We start from the raw sequence: 18,746 nt of genomic DNA on the forward strand, positions 1-18,746 counted from the left end.
AGCGTAGCGCAGCAGCAGCGGCGGCGGCTCCATTGTTGTCCCTCGGTCCTCCCGTCTCGACCTCGCCATCGCCTTCGCCTTCGCCGCGACCATCGCCGGTGTGGTCGTCGCTGCCCGGCTGGCTGGCCCTCGCACGGCTAGCTCGCTACACCTCGTCTCGTCCTTCCTCGACGCCGGTCCTCGCGGGCCAGATAGCCAGGTGGCGAGGCCATCCGTGCCACCCTCTCGCATCAGGCCGCTCCGTCCCGTCGTCTCGCCTCGACGGTTGATTGCGCGCCCTAACGCACGCCTACCCCGTCTTGCGCGGCCGGCATTGTCTCGCCCAAACGACATCCGACCATGAACCAGTCGACGATCAACTTTGCGCAGCCGGGCTCGCAGCAGCAGCCGCCGCCACCCGGAGCCCCCGAAGGCTGGCCGCAGAACTTGGGAGGAGCGGCTTTTAGCCAGCCGGACCCGTCGCCCTCGCCCAACCCCTCGGCGCAGATGCTCAACCCGCAGCAGGTCTTCCAGGTGAGTTGAGTACGGTGGCGTGGATTCGCAGCTCCGTGTCTTGGTTCTTGTTCGAGAGGTCTCGCCGCGATTGCGCCGACGCTGTCCATCGCGACCAGCCTAAGGTCGGGTCGGATCGGCCGCCGTGACTGCGCCGTCGAGACGCGATCGATACCTTTGCGGCGGTGGCGGTGGCGGCAGCGGCAGCGTGGCTGAGCTGGTCCGGCCCCCGGATCCGGGCTTGAGGCTGCGCGGGGCGAGCCCTGGCGGCGTCGATGCGATGCATCGCCCGCCTGCATCGAATTCGGGTCTCGGGGCGATTTTCTCCTGTCCATCTCGCCGCTGCTGGGCCCCCGGTAGGCGGGGGAGAGAGAGGGCCTGCTAAGGCCTGCGGTCGACGCGTCGAGCCAGGCGGGGGAAACGCAGCCAGGGCGCCGTCGCGGCCAGGCCCGGGCCCTCCTTCTCGCCTCGCCCCGCCCCATCTCGCCGACAGAAGCTCCACCACACTTTCGATCTAGGCCCAGCTTGACCTATCCATCCAGCCACGGACCATACCCGGCGACATCTTTGGGCGTGCTAGAGGCTGCTGCTTCCCCTACGCTCTCTCCCCCGACCCGCTCCGTCGCGCTCAGGGTGCTTCACGGATCTCGACAGCCCTGTCCGCCGAGACCGGACAGCGGCATGCTATCGACGACATCCGCGTGGCTCTTGGCGCCGCCCACCTCGACTTGCCTCCGCCCTCTCCGACCTTCGACGACGACGACCTAGACGCGCCCGTGGATGCATCGTGCTTGCTCATTGCGTGCTCCCATCTAACAGCATCCACCATCTTGCCTCGCCTCGCCTCGGCCGACCATGTCCCAACAATTGCAGTCGATACGCAGCAACAAGCTCGCCCTCCAGCGACAATGGGCCGTCATCAGCGCGCAGCCGGATGGGCCTACCAAGGCAGCGGCACAGCAGCACCTGGCCACGCAGATGAAGCGTCTGCAGCACATGGAGCAGCAGGCCATGGCGAACATGGGCGCTGCGGTCGCGCAAGGGCAGCAGCCTGGCCAGACTCCACCTGCTGGCGGCGCCATCAACCCCTTTGCGATCCAGCAGCAGCAGCAGCAGCAGCAGCAACAGCAGCAGCAAGGCCAACTCAACGGAGCCGTGGCTCAGCAGCAGCAGCAGCAGCATCAACCACAGCAGCCACCACAGCAACCGCCGTCACAGCAACAACCGCAGGGCTTCCCGATGCCCGACGGGTCCATGCAGCATCAGCCACAGCAGCAGTCGTTTCCTTTCCAACAGCAGCCTGCCCAGGCGGGCGTCCAGAGCGGCGCCGGTCAGCCCGACGCGGACCCGCAGGCCTCCGGTGCCTCGATGGCCAAGCGCGACTTCATCGGGACTGTCCGCAACTTCATGCAACAGCGAGGCACGCCCTGGGCCCCCAATCTCTCTCTCACCTTTGTCGGGCCAGCGTCGTCCAACGTGCCCGGCGACACCCGGACCGTCGAGATGCAGGCGCTCTTTGCGGCCGTGGTTCAGGCGGGCGGATCGCAGCGTGCAAGCCAGATGCCCGGCTTCTGGGCCGTCATCGCCAGTCGAATGGGCCTGAGGGTGGCGCCGCCCGATGGTTCCCAGTCGGGTCCAGACGCGATTCCAACACCATCGGAGGTCCCGGATCGCTTAGCCGCCTTCTACCGAGATCGCCTCAGTCCGTTCGAGCAGTTCTGGCTCTCACGCATGCCTCAAAGGCAGCCAAGCGGGCAGGCTGCCGGAAACAACGCTGTCACGGCAGGATCTCCCGCGCCCGGGAACGACGGCGCCGTCGATCCTCAGCTCCAGCAGCAAGCACCACACTCTCACCAACAGCAACAGCAGCAGCATGCGATGCCCTCGCAGTCCCAACAGTCACAAGGACCGCAAAGTGCGGAACCTGGCTTCAATCCTGGCGGCAATAACGCCAACGCGTCAGCGCCTTCGCCATCGCAGCTTCAGGGCAACACAGCACCATCGCCTGCCGCTCAGCAGACTCCCGGCAGGGCCCCTCCGCCCAATGCGGCGGCGATGCAGGCCGGCCTGCAACAGCAAATGGCCCAGCTGCAGCAGCTTGTCGCCAGCGGCCGGATCACGCCGCAGCAGGCGAGGGAGCGGTTCCTTGCCATGCAGCAGGCGATGCGTGCTGCCATGATGAAGCAACAGCAGCATCAGCAGCAGCAGCAGCAGCAGCAGCAGCAGCAGCAGCAGCAGCAGGCGCAGCCACAACAACAGTCGCAGCTCTCGCAGCAGCCTCAACAGATGGCACAGCAGCAGCAGCAGCCCCAGCCGCCGCAGCCCTCTCAGTCCTTGCCTCAAGGCTTGGGCGGCCCAACGATGCCGCCGCAATCGCAGCAACCGCAGGGCGTTGCACAGACGGGCATGCCTGGGCCCTACGGCATGACGATGCCCGGCCAGAGCGCCGGGATGCCGGGCTTCCCGGGGCAACCTGGGCCGCCGATGCCACCACAAGGGATGCCCGGCGCGGTACAGTTGCCGGCAATGTTTCCAGGTCAGCAGGGGTCCACCGGCCCGATGGCGCCGCCGCCAGCACCCATGGCACCGGGCGTTGGCGCGCCGGGCTCGATAGACATGACTACGGCCATGCCAAAGGTCAATGGAGCCGATCCGAATGCGCCGCCGCAGTGGCCTGCCCAACCTACCCCGACCAAGGCCAACGGCGTCACGCCGGCGCCACCGCAAGCCGCACAGACGCCCGCACCAAAGGAACCGAAGCGGGAAAAGAAGAAGCGGAAGAAAAACGAGCCTGAGACGCCGACGGCCGGTCCAAGCACACCAAAGCCTATGTCGCGATCCGAGTCGCAGGGCCAGGTGCCCATGGACGGGACCGCCGAGATGCAGGCCCAGCAGCAGGCTGCCATGCAGCAGAGGCAACAGATGCAAGGCCACCACCCGTCGCCGGGCAAGCAGCTATCCGAAGGCGTGACACCAGCCCCCGCCGTGCCAGCACCCTCGCCGGGCAAGTTCAAGATCGAATACCTGCCGCTCCGGAGAGAGGTGCACACCTACGGCGGATGGGACCTGAACCTCGTCGAGAGCCAACTCGCGCCTGCGGCAGTCACGCGTGGGCGGCCACGTAGCATCCGGGAGCTGGGCACCGTCGACGTTCACGCCATGACCATGTCGCTGCGGTCCCGCATCGAGATCGAGGTGGCATACGCGCTCAACGCCCTGCTGATTCTCTCGACCGGGCTAGGGGCGCCACCGTCATTTGTCTTTCCACTGGAGCCATGCGAGGATCTCTTGGACGAGCTGCTGGACCTCCTCGAGGACTGTACATTCGGCAAGAACAAGGGCGGCACGGCAAGACCTACCGCGTCGCAAGGGTCTGCCATGGAGCCGTCCTCTGTGCAGAAGGGCGCGCAGAGGAGGTCGCTGCCCACCTATCGGGACTGGCTTCGAGCTGCGACCGAGGAAGAGGCGGAGCTTAAAGTCTGGGCCCGACGCAAAGGCGGGCGCTCTCGATCGACGGCCGGCAGCGTCAGCGAGATCGACTCGAGCGACGCACGATCGACCATCACGGATCTGTCCATCGACTCGGCCACCACGACGATCCAGACCTCGGGGGTCGAGGCCGAGCACGAGCGGCACGCCGAACAGAGCGCCGCCCGCGCCCTCACCATCCTGACAATCTTCAAGAACTTCTCGAGCATGCCGCCCAACATTGCCTACTTCAACGCTAGCCCGGGCTTCCTCGATCTGCTCGCCAGGATCTGTCAAAGCGACGTCCACCGAGCGCTGCCGGTCTCTGCCACGCGGAGCAAGGACAACGCCAGGCCTGCCAAGCGGAAGAGCGACGCGCTCGACGGGGATCACGCAGAGAGCGAAGGCGAAGGCGATGTCGGCGCAACGGGGACCGTCTTCACCACTGCCGAGGCCTTCCGCGTGCGCAAGGAGGTGCTCGCGATCGTCTCGAACCTCGCCGGCGATTCGCTCTCGCTGCGCAACCGCTCGAGGCAGACGATCCGGTCCCTCTTCGACCTCATGACGTCGTTCATCTCCGAGGCCGCGGTGGTCGAGGATCTCGACCACGACGGCGACCTGGCGGACCTCCGAGCAGTCTACCCGCCCGGGACGCCGCTGCAGAACCTGCCGCCCGTGCCCAAGAAGATCCCCTACTACGCCGACATGTCGCTCGACGCCTTTTCCAAGCTGGCGCTGCCCGACGACAACCGGCAGGTGATTGGCGAGTCGGTCGAGAGCGAGGACCTGCTGCGGCTGGCCGAGGAGCTGGTGCACATGCTGCCGGTCTCGGAGAGCGACTACCAGATGCTCAAGACCGAGCCGCGGCTTGGGTACACGGAGCGCGTGGCCATGTGCCTGTACGACCTGGCCTTCCTCGCGCCGCCCGAGGTCAAGCTGTCGATCCGAAGGATCCCCGGCCTGTCCGGCATCGTCTTCCGGCTGGTCAAGCGGCTGGCCAAGGCGATGCCCGACTTCCGCAGCAACCCCTTCAGCGTCCTCTGCCGTCGGCTCGTCGAGGCGCTGCGGCTCATCAGTGATGGGCAGGACATGTTTGGTGCGCCGCCGCTGCTCGGTCTCGGCTTCGCGTCGGGCCCGGCAGGAGGATCTCTGCAGTCGGGCTCAGGGTTTGGATCAAAGGGACAGGTCGGGCTGTTGCTTGACGACGAGGAGGGCGTCGTCGACATGCTGGCCACCAACGAGCTGGACCCCGTCGTCATCTCGGAACTGCACGCGCTCTTGGCCCTCGGATAGAAGGACTCAATCTCTTGTTGCTGAAGGGGGAAAATCAGGGACCCGTCACTCGCCCGCACGGCTTGCTAGCCGGGGGGCCCAGCCGAGCAATGATACACATCCAGATCCACCCGGGCGAGTCATGCGCACGCACCCTCCGCCGCTGCTGCTGCTGCCGCCGCCGCTGCGGTTGTGAGATGGCGCAAGTCTCTGTGCACCAGCCCGCTGCCTTTGCACCATTGCTTCCTCTGCGCCATAGTGTCGGCCCTTTGTGCGTTGCACGCCCTGCGCCGCGGGGCGGAGCGAGGGGTACTCGAAGCTTGTCGAGTGATACGACACGCCCTGCCGTACGCGCAAGCAAGGGCGGGGCTCCGGACTTGAGGGCGAAGACGACGCCCCGGACCAGGCTCGACAGAGACCGGGGGGGGTGGGTCACCGCTCCATACCGCCGTGCTCGGCGCACGGCACAGACCTCGAAGCGTCGAAAACGCGGCACATGGAGTCGTGCCCGACCGGGACGAAGCTGGGTCCCTCCGTCGGATGACACACCAGAGCACAGCGATGACACACCGCACAGAGCGCGAGTACGAGCTAAGCTACATGGTGGACCGGGACGCCCAAACATACGGCGTGGCGTAGGCTAGGATAGGGATGTAGGTTTTGCTGTCGCTGCCGAGCCTGGACCGAGAGATGCCGTGTCTGCGCGAGCGGTGCATGCCGTGATCCAGGCAGTGACGGTGTCGCGGGCGGCGGAGGGAAGGGAAGGCTCAGAGAGACAAGGAAGGCAAGAAGAGGGATGACGATGACGGCAAGAGGGTGAGTGACAGGAGATGCTACGAGGCTCGAAAGCCGTGCGGAAACGCTGAGGCTGGGTTCGGCGCGGGATCCGTGCCGCACCTACAGATGTCGACGCTCGCCTCGCCGCGGTAGAGGCTCACGACCGGACTGAGCGGTGCGGCCCACGCGCCCACCCGCTCATCCCCCCTTCACCGCACACCTTGATCCTCGAGAAGCTCGCTTCACGCAGATCCTTGTCCCGCCATCGGCCAAATCACCAGCTACGACCTTCGAGCGGCTAACCGGACCGATCCGCCGGGCTACCCTCCACGCCATTACCGCCACCGCCCTAGACACGCGCGTTCGCTGAATGACTCGGTGCGGGGGGCGGTCTTCCTCGACCTCAAGGTTGTGGCTTCGCCAAGACCGTCGCAACAAGCCCGCCGCCGCCGTCTCAACACGTTGAGGCGCAGCCCCACCAAACCCGAGACCGGACCGTCACCGCAAGCGTTTGCTGCTGACACTCCAGAGAGACGGTGACTGCCCTGCGCAGCTGTGCAGCCGCCGGCCTTTCCGAGCTTGAGGTAGATGCGACGCGGTCTCTCGTCTCCTCCCGCTCCCAGCAAATAGTATGTACGTGGCGCGCAACACCGACCTCTTTCACGGTCCCAAGAGACGCCACAGGCCGGCTGACCACGCCTGCTCGGTCACCTGTGCCTCTGACGGCAGCGTCAAGGGGCGATTTGGCCGATGTCACATTCACCGTAAGACAAGCAAGGTTGCGTCCCGGCTAGATACGTATCGCAAGGCAACCGACGGCGGCGAAAGTGACGCCTCGAGGCGGCAGAAATGGCTTCGCAACGTAGCCGACGCCGACGGCAGTTGACAGGGCACGCCAAGGACCAAACAGGGTGGCGCAGCAACGGCTCAAGCTTCGCCTGCGCTTCCGGACGGGGCGCCATCCCGTCATCATCCGCCAGTCCCCCCTCCCCCTCTTCCGGGGGTTTCGGCCTCGGTGACGGCAACGGCATGACTCTGCCAAGGCTATGGTCACGCGTTCCGCTGGCCCAAGGTCATCGTGTGGCGGCCAAAGCGGTCGTGGCCGATAAGCAAGGCCATATCGCGGGGCTCCGCAGGGAGAGTCCCCGCTCGCCGTTAGGCCTTGCCCCGAAATGAGGCAGGCAAACAATGGCGAGTGGAGCCTTAGGCCGGTCGCTCGCTGGAACGACGTTGAAATGAGGCGGATCGCTGCTCCTGCTGTTGCTGGCGGGTCGATGCTCTGCTCAGCTGCTGTTTGTCTCGGACCTTTGGGGCGTCCTCTTCGCCGCCAACGCTGCCTGCGCGGAGCCTATCGCTGCCTTCAACGAGCTGGAGTCATTTGCCCTTATCGCTACGTCCCCTTCAGCATAAAGGGAGCGGGTGCATGCCCCGGAGATCGACCATCCCCATCAACAAGCAACGAGCCCCTCTCCCACCTCGCGCCTGCGCACCAAACAAAAGCTCCTTGACGAGCATCGCCCCTCGCACCCACCGACCGGTCCAGGATACGATACGGCAGCAGCCCACAGCCACGATGCACTCCCTCAACGTCTTCCTCGCTCTCATCCTCGTCGTCATCCTCGCCGGCAGCAACGTCGAAGCCGCACCGCTCCCCTGGCTCACGCCGGGCGAGACGACGCCCATCAACCCAACGCCCCCCGTCAACCCGCCGCTCTACAACGCCCCTCTCGACGGTTCGAACGAGGAGGTCCCCACCCCTCCGCCGCAGCCCAAGGGCCGTGCAGGTGAGAGTCAGGATAGGATAGACTGGTCCATCGAATGGGGGCGCGTGTTGTGAAGTACAGCCAAGCTGACGAGGCCGCTCGCTCTCAGTTTGAGACTTAAAGGCCCAAGAGAATCGTAGGCTCCTTGCCGTTCTGGATCCCGCGCAGCCTCTCCAAGTGGTTGTGAGAATTGTTTTGTCGGGCGAGGGCGGCCTCGAGCTGGCTCGAGACCACGGTCCGACCCGCCCAACATCGCTTGCTAGAGTGCCCGCTTTCCCCTTCATTGGCATCGAGGGCGCACTCTGTAGACGTCGATGCTGAGCCTCGGCCTCAGTCCAGGGCATGTCCAATGGCGTTCATGAGACGGTGAGGCCAGTGGAGATGTGATTGACGACTTGCTAGTGGAGAAATCGGCGAGGAAAAGTGACGAGAGGAGGGCAGCGGCCCTACGCGCCTGCAGTAAGCGGGGCTGATAGAAGAGGATCTGGCCTTGCGCTAAACAGTTGCACTCCATCGTGCACGGCCCCTGATCTATCGACGGGGACACAGACGCGGCGGGCGGCGCTATCACCGGTCCAGCAGCAGAGCAGATGGGTCAAACGACATGAATAAGAGGTGGAAGGATGATGAAATGGCCAAATAGGCTTATCGGAGAGAGGGGATAGACTAGTCGGGAGGACAAAGCTTGCAACAGCAGCTACCAGGGGGTGTTGAGCCGTGCAGACAGAGACGACAAGTGATGCGAGATGAGGTAGGAGCAGAGCCGCTCCAATACCTCGAAGCGGGACCGATCCGGCCGTCCGCTCTGTCAAGCGCGCAGAAGCCATGAATGTCTCACGGTCCCCGCCGAGCGCTCAAAGATATGGAGAGCATGGGTCGAAGGACGGGCTCGAGACTTGGTTCGATTAGCGCGATCGCTCAGTTGGGCGAACCGCACCAGGTCTTGACGGGCGATCCGGGAGGAGCGCAGTAGGTAATGACGAGGTAGGGCGCGCTGAAAGCCTCGGGAAACACGTTTGCGTACGTGACGGGCTCGAAGGAACCGCCGTTCTCGACGTGATTGTCCAGCGCCGTTCGCTTGGAATGCTGGCCATCAGCGCCCTTGGTGCCGCAGCGCCACTCCTGCTCGTTTTCGTCCCCGCCCCACTGCGCCACCGCATCTCCGACAGGGCCGTTGAACTGCATCTTCCAGACAGGGCGGTTGCAGCTTTCCATGTCGCCCTCGTCGAGATCGGTGCAAGGCTGGGGCTCGGCCGAAACGACGAAGGGGGCAGGGGTCGACGTGGGCTCTGCGCCAAGGGAAAGATCGCCCGTGGCGTTGTAGTAGCTGTTGACCCGGACGGGACGAGCGTGGGTCTCGGACTGCTGGTCGAAGAGGGTGAGGTTGACGCCGTCACCGACGGGCACGCTGACCACCCAGGAGCCGTTCTGTGGCGATGGCAACCGGACAGGAGGACCGAGCGGCGTCAAGGACAGCTCTAAGCAGCGTGGCACAAGACTTGGCGCAGGCCTTTTGAGACTACGGACACTCACCGTCAGATGGAAACCTTGGATGCAACCGGGCGACTGGCCGTACGAGGCCAGAGCCGGTGCGGAAAGCTGGAGGTCGAACCCTTTCTCGCTCTGACAGTTGGACGTGTCAATCCTGATGTTGAAGCGAGTGCTGTAGGGCGGCTGCAAGCTACAGAACGACCTTTCCGTCCCTTGAGGGAGCTTTGGGATCAGAGGAAGCCTCGGCGCAGTGGCTCCGGCTGGCACACCGCTGAGACTGGTGGCCGCGGCGAGCGCCGGCAAGAGGATCAAGGCCTTTGCGAAAGAGACAAGCTGCATCGTTGAGGATCCGAACAGACGCGAAGGATCAGAGGAGAGGAGAGGAGAGGAGATGAGAGGAGATGAGAGGAGAGGAGGGCAAGTGGCGAGGTATGCCGTCCAAGGGAGAGGGCCGGTCACGGTCGACCTGACGCTTTATGTGGCTTCCGACTCCTCGCTCTCTCCGTGATGCTTGCCCACCTAAAGCGGTGGGGAGAGAGGCGGTGCTGGCAAAGCCACCCCACCTCTCTCTTTGATCGACCACGATCTGTATGCACCTACTTCTTAGTCGGGAGGTCGTTCCGGCTGGCACCCACAAGGCCGCCCCATCTTTATTGTGGCGCGGGGTCCCGCCTGCCGCGACGAGGACCTCCTATCCAAGCTCCAGACCCGTCGGAAGCCTTGCATCTTCCTCGTACCGGCGCACGATGGGTCCATCTGGAACAGACTCAAGATGCCACCGGTCCGGGATGGCGCGTTCGGAATGAGCGTTCCGTGCCCTGTCCAAGGATCAGAGCATGAAGCACAGCTCGGACGCCTCCATCCCCTCCGTCCCTCGCGGCAGCCACGTGGAGCAGATCAGCGACTGAGTGTGGACCTTACGCTGCGGTGCTGACCGAAGGCTTCACTATCTGGCTGCGAAGAAGCCGCTCTGAGCTTGCCGGCGCATTGATCACAGGCCGAGGATCAAATCATCCTTCAAGGGGGCAAGGTCGGATGGAAGCGTTGGTGATCAAGAAGCGGAGTCGGGGTAGAAGCTGGCGAGGAAGAAATCGAGACGGGCGTGGAGGTCGTGACGGGACTCAGCTTTGAGTCACAAGTACGCCCCAACTCGTCAACATCGAGGCGCAAGCTGCGAGAAACATGTGAGGGTCAGACGGACGGACAGAGCGGGCTGATGATACAAGCCGGCCGTGTCAAGAATTGATATCAGAAAGGTTGGAGGGTCACTCGAAGCCAGGAACGAGCAAATTGAAGCGTGGCGTCTGTCAATGCAGTAGTCCCACCCGTTGTCGAAACATGTCGAGAGCTGCCTTGAAGCGCGTCGCCGAAGATTCCGCAGAACGGACAGGATCGAAGGTGGCAGCGCGCGGCGAGCATCAAATCGTCTGATGACTTGAGGAAGCTCACTTGTCCTTGACAAGGCACCAATCCTGGTCGACCTCCGGACCATCGGGGTTGCACAGCCGGATGTCGAGGTAAGGGAACTCCTTGGCGGAGGGAGGTCCGGTGTAAGTGAGGGGGGCCCAAGGCTCGTCGGACGTGCGATAGTTGTTCAGGTTGTCTTGCTGGTTGGCGGAGCTGCAGCGCCAAGCGTCTTTGCTGTCCTTGCCTCCCCAGAGGGTGTACTCGTAGACATAGGTGGATTGCGGCTTCGGCTTCGCCAAGAAGCTCATACTGTAGACTGGAAGCGTGCAGGAGCCATGTTCTTTGGGTGCTTCAGCAGCCGAGCAAGGCTCCGGTTCGGCATTGGCGTAGAGCCTGGTGTCCGACTCCACCGGAGTCGAGCCACGGACCCCTTGACTGATAACGTAGTCGCTTGCAATCGAGATCGAGCGCGCATGGGCGCCAGTGCTGCGCTCGACGGGCACAAGCCGGACACCGCTGTTGGTCGGAATGCTGAGTGTCTCGCTGGTACCCTGCAAAATCGAAGGCGACGGATGAAAGTCTTCCGTGGTCAGATCGCACCACGACTGATGGCTACTGAGCTTGGCTCGCGGGAAAGGGGACGGTATCACTCACGTCAGTTGACCTTGCAACCGAGTAGATGCACCGTGGGACGGCCTCGTTGGAGCTGACCGCTGCCAGGTAGATGTCGAAGATGCGGTTGGGTCCGCAGTTGTCCCACTTGATTTGCACGTTGTAGCGCGGTTTGCTGGGGTCGCATCCGTCGCCCTTCAGGAAGGTGCCCAGGCTAGGAGCAATGAGACCCTTGGTGGCGTCGCCCTTGGGCAAGTTGACACTGATGGCGCCGGCAAGCGCGGGGAGGACGAGGAGGGCGGCAAACTTGGCGCTGAGCTGCATATTGGCCTTCGAAGTGGGAGACTGGAAAAGGGACGGTCTTCTTTGGGGATCGGGCGGTACTTGAGGGGGGAACGGAAGAAGTCGAAAGTGGTCTGTTGTTGGAGATGCTGAGGACGGACGAACGGGCAGGCTTTATATTTTTTTTCGACCGGGGTTGTACGTACAGCGAGCGAGCCCCCACACGATGTTCTGAGACAGTCCTGGGTGAAGGTGAAGATGTGGGAAGCCCCACGTACGCAGTTTCGTAATCGCTGGTCGTTGTCCTTGATCGGTTGCTAGCTCCGGTCCCACCCTCTTGGCCCACCTAATCCTTCGGGTATGCCCCACCACCGTCCCGACCACCGGCACTTGAGGCATGCTTGCGGTCATCCTTGCCGCACCAATTAGGACACCTTGGTCAACGCATGGTCATCGGCCGGCCCCCACCGCTTTTGCTGTTCTTCATGAGGCCCATGACTGCAACGTGTATGACCATCGTCAACGCAACCCACTCCTGCTTGACCCGCTTCTGCGCGTCGGGTGTTCGGGATGGTCGGGATGGTGGGACGCCTCTCGCAGATTTCCGGGAAGCCACGCATTCGGACAATGTCTCGACAAGATGCCCGACGACTCTGCCGTATCGCAATTTGCATCGATTGTGTCTATCTATCGAGCGGGCGATCCTGGCTCGGTGTCGTTGGAGCTGGAACGACGACAATGCCCGCGATTTTTGCTGGCCTGTCTGCCACGCAATGGAGGCATACACACGTTTGGCGAACCGCTCGATGGGGAGGAAAGGTTAATTGATCAAAATGATGAGCGGGTGCCGCTAGCTTAGACTAAGGTAGACGGCGCAAAGGTAGATGGTGATCAGATTGACGTGACCGAAACGCAGTGAAGCGCGGTCGAAGAGAAAACAATCGGAGCGGGAGATGTTATATGGAGTGCGACGTAGCGCGACGGGTCCAGCTGCGCCTCGCCGGCATTGGTTCCGACGAGGAAAGACGAGACCGTCGTGCTGGCCGTGATCTCAGCAAGCCCGTCCAGCAGGGCAGAGCGCGCTTCCGTGTGCCATCGCTCAGGCCTTGCACCAAGAGTTGATGTCTGCCACGGCAGGAGCGCAGTAGTCGAGCTCGATGTAGGCGGGGTGACCGGGGTCGGGCTTGCCCTTGTAGATGTCGACCTTGCCGCCGCCGTTGCTCAGACCTTCCTTGACAGGCGGCCCCTGCGGGCTGGCGCAGCTCCAACCCTCGCCGTACTTGCTGCCGCCCCACACCACGGACGGCACGGGGGCGTTCTTGTTGCCCAAGGTCATCTTGAACAGCGGGAAGCTGCACGAGGCAGGGTCGACCTTGTGGGTGGGGCTTGGGCAGCCCTCCTGCGTGGCCTTGACGTAGGTCGGGTAGGATCCGGTGTGACGCGGCTGACCGGGCTTGACGTTGCCCGTCGCTGCGGTGAAGCTGTCGATCCTGACCTTGCGGGCGGGCGCCTTGGATTTGTTGTCAGAGAGAACCAGCGTCGCGCTGCTGTCGGCGGGCATGGCGACGATAAAGTATCCCTGTGGTATCGGGTGCGAACCACATATGCCAGTCGACGTCGGGAGAAGGAAATGGCGTCAGAGTGGCATCAGAGCAGTATCAGGGGCGAAGATCCGACTGAGAGCAACTCACATCGGTGCCTGTGACATCGATGCATTCCTTCGAGTTGCCGTTGGGCACGACGGGGTCCTGGATCTTGAGGTTGAAGGCGCTCTTTGGCCCACAGTTGGCGGTGTTGATCCTGACGTTGAAGTATCCCCACGTGTCCGGCAGATTGCAGGGGCCCTTGGTGCTCGCAGTCTCTGGCGGCGGGCTCCTGGGGTCCGTCGGGTCACGCTCGGCCTGCGACGACGACTTGTCGCCGATGCTGGCCGCGCTGGCCACGCCAGCGAGGGCCGGGAGAAGAACGAGGGCCAACTTGAGCTGCATCTCGGGAGGCTGGACGGTCTGTTTGGGTGACGAGGTCGTTGCGAGTGTGAGAGAGACGAGTGGAGCAGAGTGTTGTGCTGTTGAGGAGAGGGGCTTGCTGTGCTCTTGAGAAGAGGGGCTTGCTTCGCCTTGGGGAGGCACCTTATATACCGCACGCCCCCTCGATCGTTGGCCAAGGGGGGTAGAAGCTTCTTGCCATCTTGACGACTTCGGCCGGCTCGCCACAAGCCGCCCCACCCTGGTGTTCAGATTCAAGCCCCTCTCTTCGAGAGCTGTCCGCTCTTTCGAGACTAGGGCAGTACCATGGCGTCGGGCTCGTGCGCCGATCTGCGCATCTGCGAGGTCGGGGATTCGGGCCATTCCCTAGCTGGTTTGCACAGAAGGTTGGAGCACGGGTTCCTTCTCGATCTCGGAAGCGTCGCCGACAAGGACATCGGTGGTTACGGAGTGGGACAGTCATGAGTGCCTGCACGACTTTGACCGCACAAAGCGCCGGCAAGCTCGAGCCTTTCGTGCGTCGGACCTCCGCTTTGCTTCTTGGTGGGTAGGCCACCATGCAACGTCTCGATCGTGCAGACTAGGGATTTGAACGGGACCTGCCACGGTGGCTTGCAACCCGTAAGGCTAGGAGCAGTGAAGGCCACGAGGTGGGACCGGGTGGGGAGCAGCCCACCTCAGTCGCCGCCGCCGACCGGCGCCGAGATGGCTTCCCCTCGGACCAGCAGGATCGCACAGACATCACAAAGGAAGGTGGCTGAATGGGCGTCGCGAGTTTTCATTGCATCAGGCGTACAAGGCGGACTCACTGCGTACCCTGAAGCACATTGTCGCGATGACGACGGCATCGAGACGAGCCAGGGATGTAGGCAGACTACTATCTAACGATCCTTCATTGACCGGAGTCTGAGGGTGATAGCGAAAGAATGCCTTTCTTTAGGTCGCCCTGACCCGGAGGCCGGGGCGACGTTGATCTCCGCTCGAATGTAATGCCGAGAGGCGCGGGGTGCGATCCTCTCGGGATAAGGATATCGAGCGGGAGCGGGAGCGGGAGCGGTGGCGGGGAGGTGGGGCAACGGAGCCAGGCCAGGGGTTGGTGGGGCGGATCGAGGAACGTGGGCAAGGGGGAAGCTGCGCCTTACCTTTTCAAAGCAAGAAGCTGGCCACTCTCAGCACAGTGCGGGTCAGGAGTTCACGATGACCTTGCGTGTTTCGCCAGAATGGGCGTGGCTGTGTAAGCATCTGGGCCCCCTCTCGTGACGGGAGCGGGGGTGGGCGGGTATAGTTGCGCTGGTGATACAGGGTGCATGCGAAGTGAGTCGAGAAGTGGTCCGTAGGCGGGTTGCGTGTTGTACAATGTTGGGGAGCCCGGCGGTGCCGATGAACGAGTCGAATGGTCGGATGGGAGGACGTTGGGGCGGTTGGAAGGTGTTGCATTCTGAGGTTGTCGAGTGTCGGGCGGGGATCCGCTGTGGCTACTGGCCGCCGCGAGTCTCACGCTCCTTGATCTTCTTCTCCTTGAGCTCGCGGTACAGCTTGATTGCCTTGTCGCGCTCCTGGTCGAGGATCATCTGCCGGGCCATGCTTGGCTTCGCTGGCCTGACGCCGGCCGAGGCGAGGTCGGATGGATCGTCACCCCGCTTGCGCTTCTTGGCGTCGGCCGCAGCCGCGGCCTTTTCCGGGATGCGGCCCTTGAAGCGCGCCTTTTCGTCGGTGAGGACGCGCCGAGACGCCTCGTCCTCGTCCGTGCCTCCGATCTTGGCCATCAGCTGCGCCTTGCGCAGCTTGGACTGGACCGTCTCTCCTCGGGGCGCCTTTGTGAGGCGAGGTGGGGCTTGCGCGACATCGTTGATCTTCTTGACCTGGGACGCCTTGGCAAAGTCCTTGACCTCGGCTCCTGCTTCGAGGGCCTGGCGCTGCCGCTTGAGGTCGTTGCGCGATGGCTGTGCCGCCTCCTTGGCGGCCGCCTTGTCGGCGCGCTTCTTGCGCAGATCCTCCTGGTCGGCTTCGTCCTGCGAATCGGCGTCAGGGTCGAGGCCTGCCTTCCTGGCGGCTCTGCGCGCCCGCTTCTTGGCGTTGGTGGCCGACTTGGAGCGGAACGTGGACGAGATGTCGTGAGCCATGGCCATCTCGACGCGGCGGTTGAAGTCGCGGAGCTTCTCGCCGGGGCGGATCTTGAGCTCCTGGGTCGCCGACGAGTTCTCATTGTCGTTGCCGTTGCCCGCCGCCTTGTCCTTGCCCTTGCCCTTGCCCTTGGCCGCAGCCGTCGAGGCGGCCGAGGTGGGGTTCTGGGCGGCTTTTGCGGCGGCGAGCTTGCGCTTGCGGTACTCCTCTTGGATCTGAGCGCCCTGGAGGATCCTCATGGCGCCCTTGGGCATCGAGTTGAAGTGGTAGTCGTCCTTGCCGGTTGGCGGGGGGAGGTTGGTGCCCAAGGCTGCGCGATCCTCCTGCCGCTTGGAAAACTTGGCCCGCTTGTGAGGCATGACGGGCCGAATGGAGGGGGAAAGTGATCGAGCTCGATGGCGGTGGGAGAGAGATTCGCCGTTGACGGCGGTGGTGGTGACCAGAAGAGGTGGTGGTCCATAGGGAAGGGCAGGCTGAAAAGAGGCCAAACAGAGCGCAGAGGCGCCCTCGAGGCTGAAAATTGGAAAAATTCCAGCGGCGAGAAAGAAATCGGAAGACTGCGGTCCTCAGAATCGGGGCCAAACCGTTGACACAATCGGCCGCAGCCCGATGACAGCCATCTTTTTCGAAGGCCTGGCACTGCGCGTGGAAGCCGGTCCGAGCCGGGAAGGAGCAAGCTTAAAACCTTGGAGGTCACGACCGTACGCTTGCCCCTGGCCGTCTTCCAGCGCCAGCAGGACGGCTGGGGCCGAAGGGTGGGTCGAGCCAATCACGACGTTTGCTCGAGCGTGGTGGGTGACTCGTCCTTGGAAGGCGGGGTGCGAGGCCAGAGGAGAGAGGAGAGAACGAGACCTGCCTGTAATGGTAAGTGCAGGCAGGCGGACGGGTCGATATCGAGGGCCAGGCGGAGTGGGCTCCGAACAAGCAAGAGGCTAGGTTGCGGCGCTACGCCCGAGACCGGCAATTCCGCTTGTTTCGAATGGGGTTGGGCTTGCGGGGGGAGAGGGCCAGGCGGGGCACAGACCTCCGCTTTCTTGCCTTCCTCGTGTCGACTCGGCCTCGCCGCCTCGACCTCCTCCTTCCCGTTCTTCTCTTTCCCTCCCCTCTCACCGCACCATCCTCCATCTTTGCGTAGCGGCGATACTGTCTCGCTCAGCACCTTCCACAGCTCCTGACTACGGCAAACATGCACGCATCCAACGTGGCCGTACGGGCCATGGCCAAGGCCACTGCCGGCGCGCTGCCCTCATCATCCCGCGCTGCTGTCGCATCCTCAACCAGGGCCATGTCCACCGCCGTAAAGGCTGCTCAGGGCGCCAGGACCCTCCGTGCGGCGAAGCCTTGCATCACGTCGATCCCCTCTCGCCTACTGCACTCGTCGGCCCCTGCTCGTGCCGACACAAAGGGCGAGGACATGGGCCTCCCCCAGGCACCCCTCACCCCGGAGCTCTCCAAGACGGGCCTCTACGACTTCCACATCAAGCACGGCGGCAAGATGGTCCCCTTTGGCGGCTACCTGATGCCCCTCACCTACGGCGACGTCGGCCAGGTCGCGTCTCACCACCATGTCCGCACCCATGCCGGTCTCTTTGATGTCAGCCACATGGTCCAGCACCGCTTCACCGGACCCGGCGCGCTCGACTTCCTCCAGTACCTTGCACCTGCCTCGCTCAAGTCCATGGCACCCTTCAACTCGACCCTCTCGGTCTTGCTCTCGGAGCAGGGCGGCATCCTCGACGACCTGATCATCACGAAGCACGCCGATGACCGCTTCTACGTCGTCACAAACGCCGGCAGGCGCAGCGAGGACCTCGCGTGGATCGGCGGCAAGATGAAGGAGTGGAACGCCTCAAAGCCCAAGGTCGAGCACGAGGTCCTCGAGGGCTGGGGTCTCGTGGCGCTCCAGGGCCCCACGGCGGCCCAGGTCCTCAAGAAGCTGGTCCCGCAGTCGTTTGACCTCAACGCCCTCACCTTTGGCAAGTCCGCATTCGTCAAGCTCAGCGTCGGCGGCAAGGAGGTCGAGTGCCACGTGGCGCGCGCCGGGTACACGGGCGAGGACGGCTTCGAGGTCAGTGTCACGCCTAGCCGGGAACCAGTCCGGGCTCCAGGGGACCGGGACCAGACAGACGCATGAAGCCGAGCGCTGATGGGCCTGTCGTGACCTTACTTCCTTGGCTTTTGCTGCGCCTCGACTCCTAACAGATCTCGATCCCGCCTGAGTCGACCGAGGCCGTTGCAGAGGCGTTTGTGTCAGACCCGGAAGTGCAGCTGGCTGGCCTTGCTGCGCGAGACAGCCTGAGGCTCGAGGCAGGCATGTGCCTGTACGGCCACGACCTCGACGAGTCGGTCAGCCCTATTGAGGCGGCGCTGGCGTGGTGCGTGGGCAAGGACCGACGCGCCTCGGCCGACTTCCTGGGCGCCGAGCGGGTGCTGCGGGAGCTCAAGGAGGGGCCGCCGCGTCGCAGGGTGGGCCTGGTGGTCGACGGCGGCATCGCGCGCGAGAATGCGCGCATCCTCTCCGAGGACGGCACCAAGGTCGTGGGGCGCGTCACGTCTGGCATCCCTTCGCCGACGACGGGCAAGAACATCGCCATGGCGCTCGTCGAGAACGGGCAGCACAAGAAGGGCACCAAGCTGCTGGTCGAGATCCGCAAGAAGCTCAGGCCCGCCGAGGTGGCCAAGCTGCCCTTTGTCGAGAACAACTTCTTCCGCGGCTAGCTGGCGGGCACGGGCTGGGCTCAGACCAGGTGCGGTGGCGGACTCACAGGGATGAGAAGGGTCGCCCGTACCGGTAGACCTCAGTGATGGTCCGGGGTCAGCAGGACACGGGCACCGCACCCGACGCATTGTGACGGAAGGGCGAAGGATTGAGAAGGAGGGGGGCAAGGGACGTGGTAGATTTCTCTTCGCTACGCTAGCTTGTCACGGGAATCAGTCCAGCCACAGGTATCCCATCCGCCTCTGCCTGTCAGCGCCCTCGTCTGGGCGGAAGAGACAAGCGCAGCGACCGAACGCGGGTCGAGGGCAAGAGGAGCGATCCCGTACGTGAACATGCGGTGGGCGCGAGCCGACG

The 18,746-nt window shown here is 63.8% G+C and overlaps 8 protein-coding genes across 8 annotated transcripts; 4 read left to right on the forward strand and 4 right to left on the reverse strand.

Annotated features, from left to right (window-relative positions):
• Positions 1-339: 339 nt before the first annotated feature.
• Positions 340-641, forward strand: PFL1_05031 (uncharacterized protein; the record flags this gene model as incomplete). The annotated part of the gene is made up of 2 exons (XM_007882560.1): positions 340-513; positions 612-641. The coding sequence occupies 2 exons, from the start codon at positions 340-342 to the stop codon at positions 639-641; spliced, it is 204 nt and encodes a 67-aa protein (XP_007880751.1).
• Positions 642-1,347: 706 nt separating this feature from the next.
• PFL1_05032 (uncharacterized protein) lies at positions 1,348-5,253 on the forward strand (the record flags this gene model as incomplete). Its single annotated transcript, XM_007882561.1, has 2 exons — positions 1,348-4,635; positions 4,717-5,253. 2 exons carry the CDS (start codon positions 1,348-1,350, stop codon positions 5,251-5,253), a joined length of 3,825 nt encoding a protein of 1,274 aa, XP_007880752.1.
• Positions 5,254-7,582: 2,329 nt separating this feature from the next.
• On the forward strand, positions 7,583-7,912 carry PFL1_05033 (uncharacterized protein; the record flags this gene model as incomplete). Its single annotated transcript, XM_007882562.1, has 2 exons — positions 7,583-7,793; positions 7,896-7,912. 2 exons carry the CDS (start codon positions 7,583-7,585, stop codon positions 7,910-7,912), a joined length of 228 nt encoding a protein of 75 aa, XP_007880753.1.
• Positions 7,913-8,690: 778 nt separating this feature from the next.
• Positions 8,691-9,602, reverse strand: PFL1_05034 (uncharacterized protein; the record flags this gene model as incomplete). The annotated part of the gene is made up of 2 exons (XM_007882563.1): positions 8,691-9,200; positions 9,306-9,602. The coding sequence occupies 2 exons, from the start codon at positions 9,600-9,602 to the stop codon at positions 8,691-8,693; spliced, it is 807 nt and encodes a 268-aa protein (XP_007880754.1).
• Positions 9,603-10,708: 1,106 nt separating this feature from the next.
• Positions 10,709-11,606, reverse strand: PFL1_05035 (uncharacterized protein; the record flags this gene model as incomplete). The annotated part of the gene is made up of 2 exons (XM_007882564.1): positions 10,709-11,221; positions 11,325-11,606. The coding sequence occupies 2 exons, from the start codon at positions 11,604-11,606 to the stop codon at positions 10,709-10,711; spliced, it is 795 nt and encodes a 264-aa protein (XP_007880755.1).
• Positions 11,607-12,663: 1,057 nt separating this feature from the next.
• PFL1_05036 (uncharacterized protein) lies at positions 12,664-13,912 on the reverse strand (the record flags this gene model as incomplete). Its single annotated transcript, XM_007882565.1, has 2 exons — positions 12,664-13,143; positions 13,256-13,912. The coding sequence occupies 2 exons, from the start codon at positions 13,910-13,912 to the stop codon at positions 12,664-12,666; spliced, it is 1,137 nt and encodes a 378-aa protein (XP_007880756.1).
• A 1,112-nt stretch (positions 13,913-15,024) lies between these two features.
• On the reverse strand, positions 15,025-16,032 carry PFL1_05037 (uncharacterized protein; the record flags this gene model as incomplete). Its single annotated transcript, XM_007882566.1, has 1 exon — positions 15,025-16,032. The coding sequence occupies one exon, from the start codon at positions 16,030-16,032 to the stop codon at positions 15,025-15,027; it is 1,008 nt and encodes a 335-aa protein (XP_007880757.1).
• An 827-nt stretch (positions 16,033-16,859) lies between these two features.
• Positions 16,860-18,391, forward strand: PFL1_05038 (uncharacterized protein; the record flags this gene model as incomplete). Its single annotated transcript, XM_007882567.1, has 2 exons — positions 16,860-17,741; positions 17,876-18,391. The coding sequence occupies 2 exons, from the start codon at positions 16,860-16,862 to the stop codon at positions 18,389-18,391; spliced, it is 1,398 nt and encodes a 465-aa protein (XP_007880758.1).
• Between the last annotated feature and the right edge of the window lie 355 nt (positions 18,392-18,746).

Source organism: Pseudozyma flocculosa, assembly GCF_000417875.1.
Source record: "Pseudozyma flocculosa PF-1 unplaced genomic scaffold scaffold00017, whole genome shotgun sequence".
Classification (NCBI taxonomy): Eukaryota; Fungi; Basidiomycota; class Ustilaginomycetes; order Ustilaginales; family Ustilaginaceae; genus Pseudozyma; species Pseudozyma flocculosa.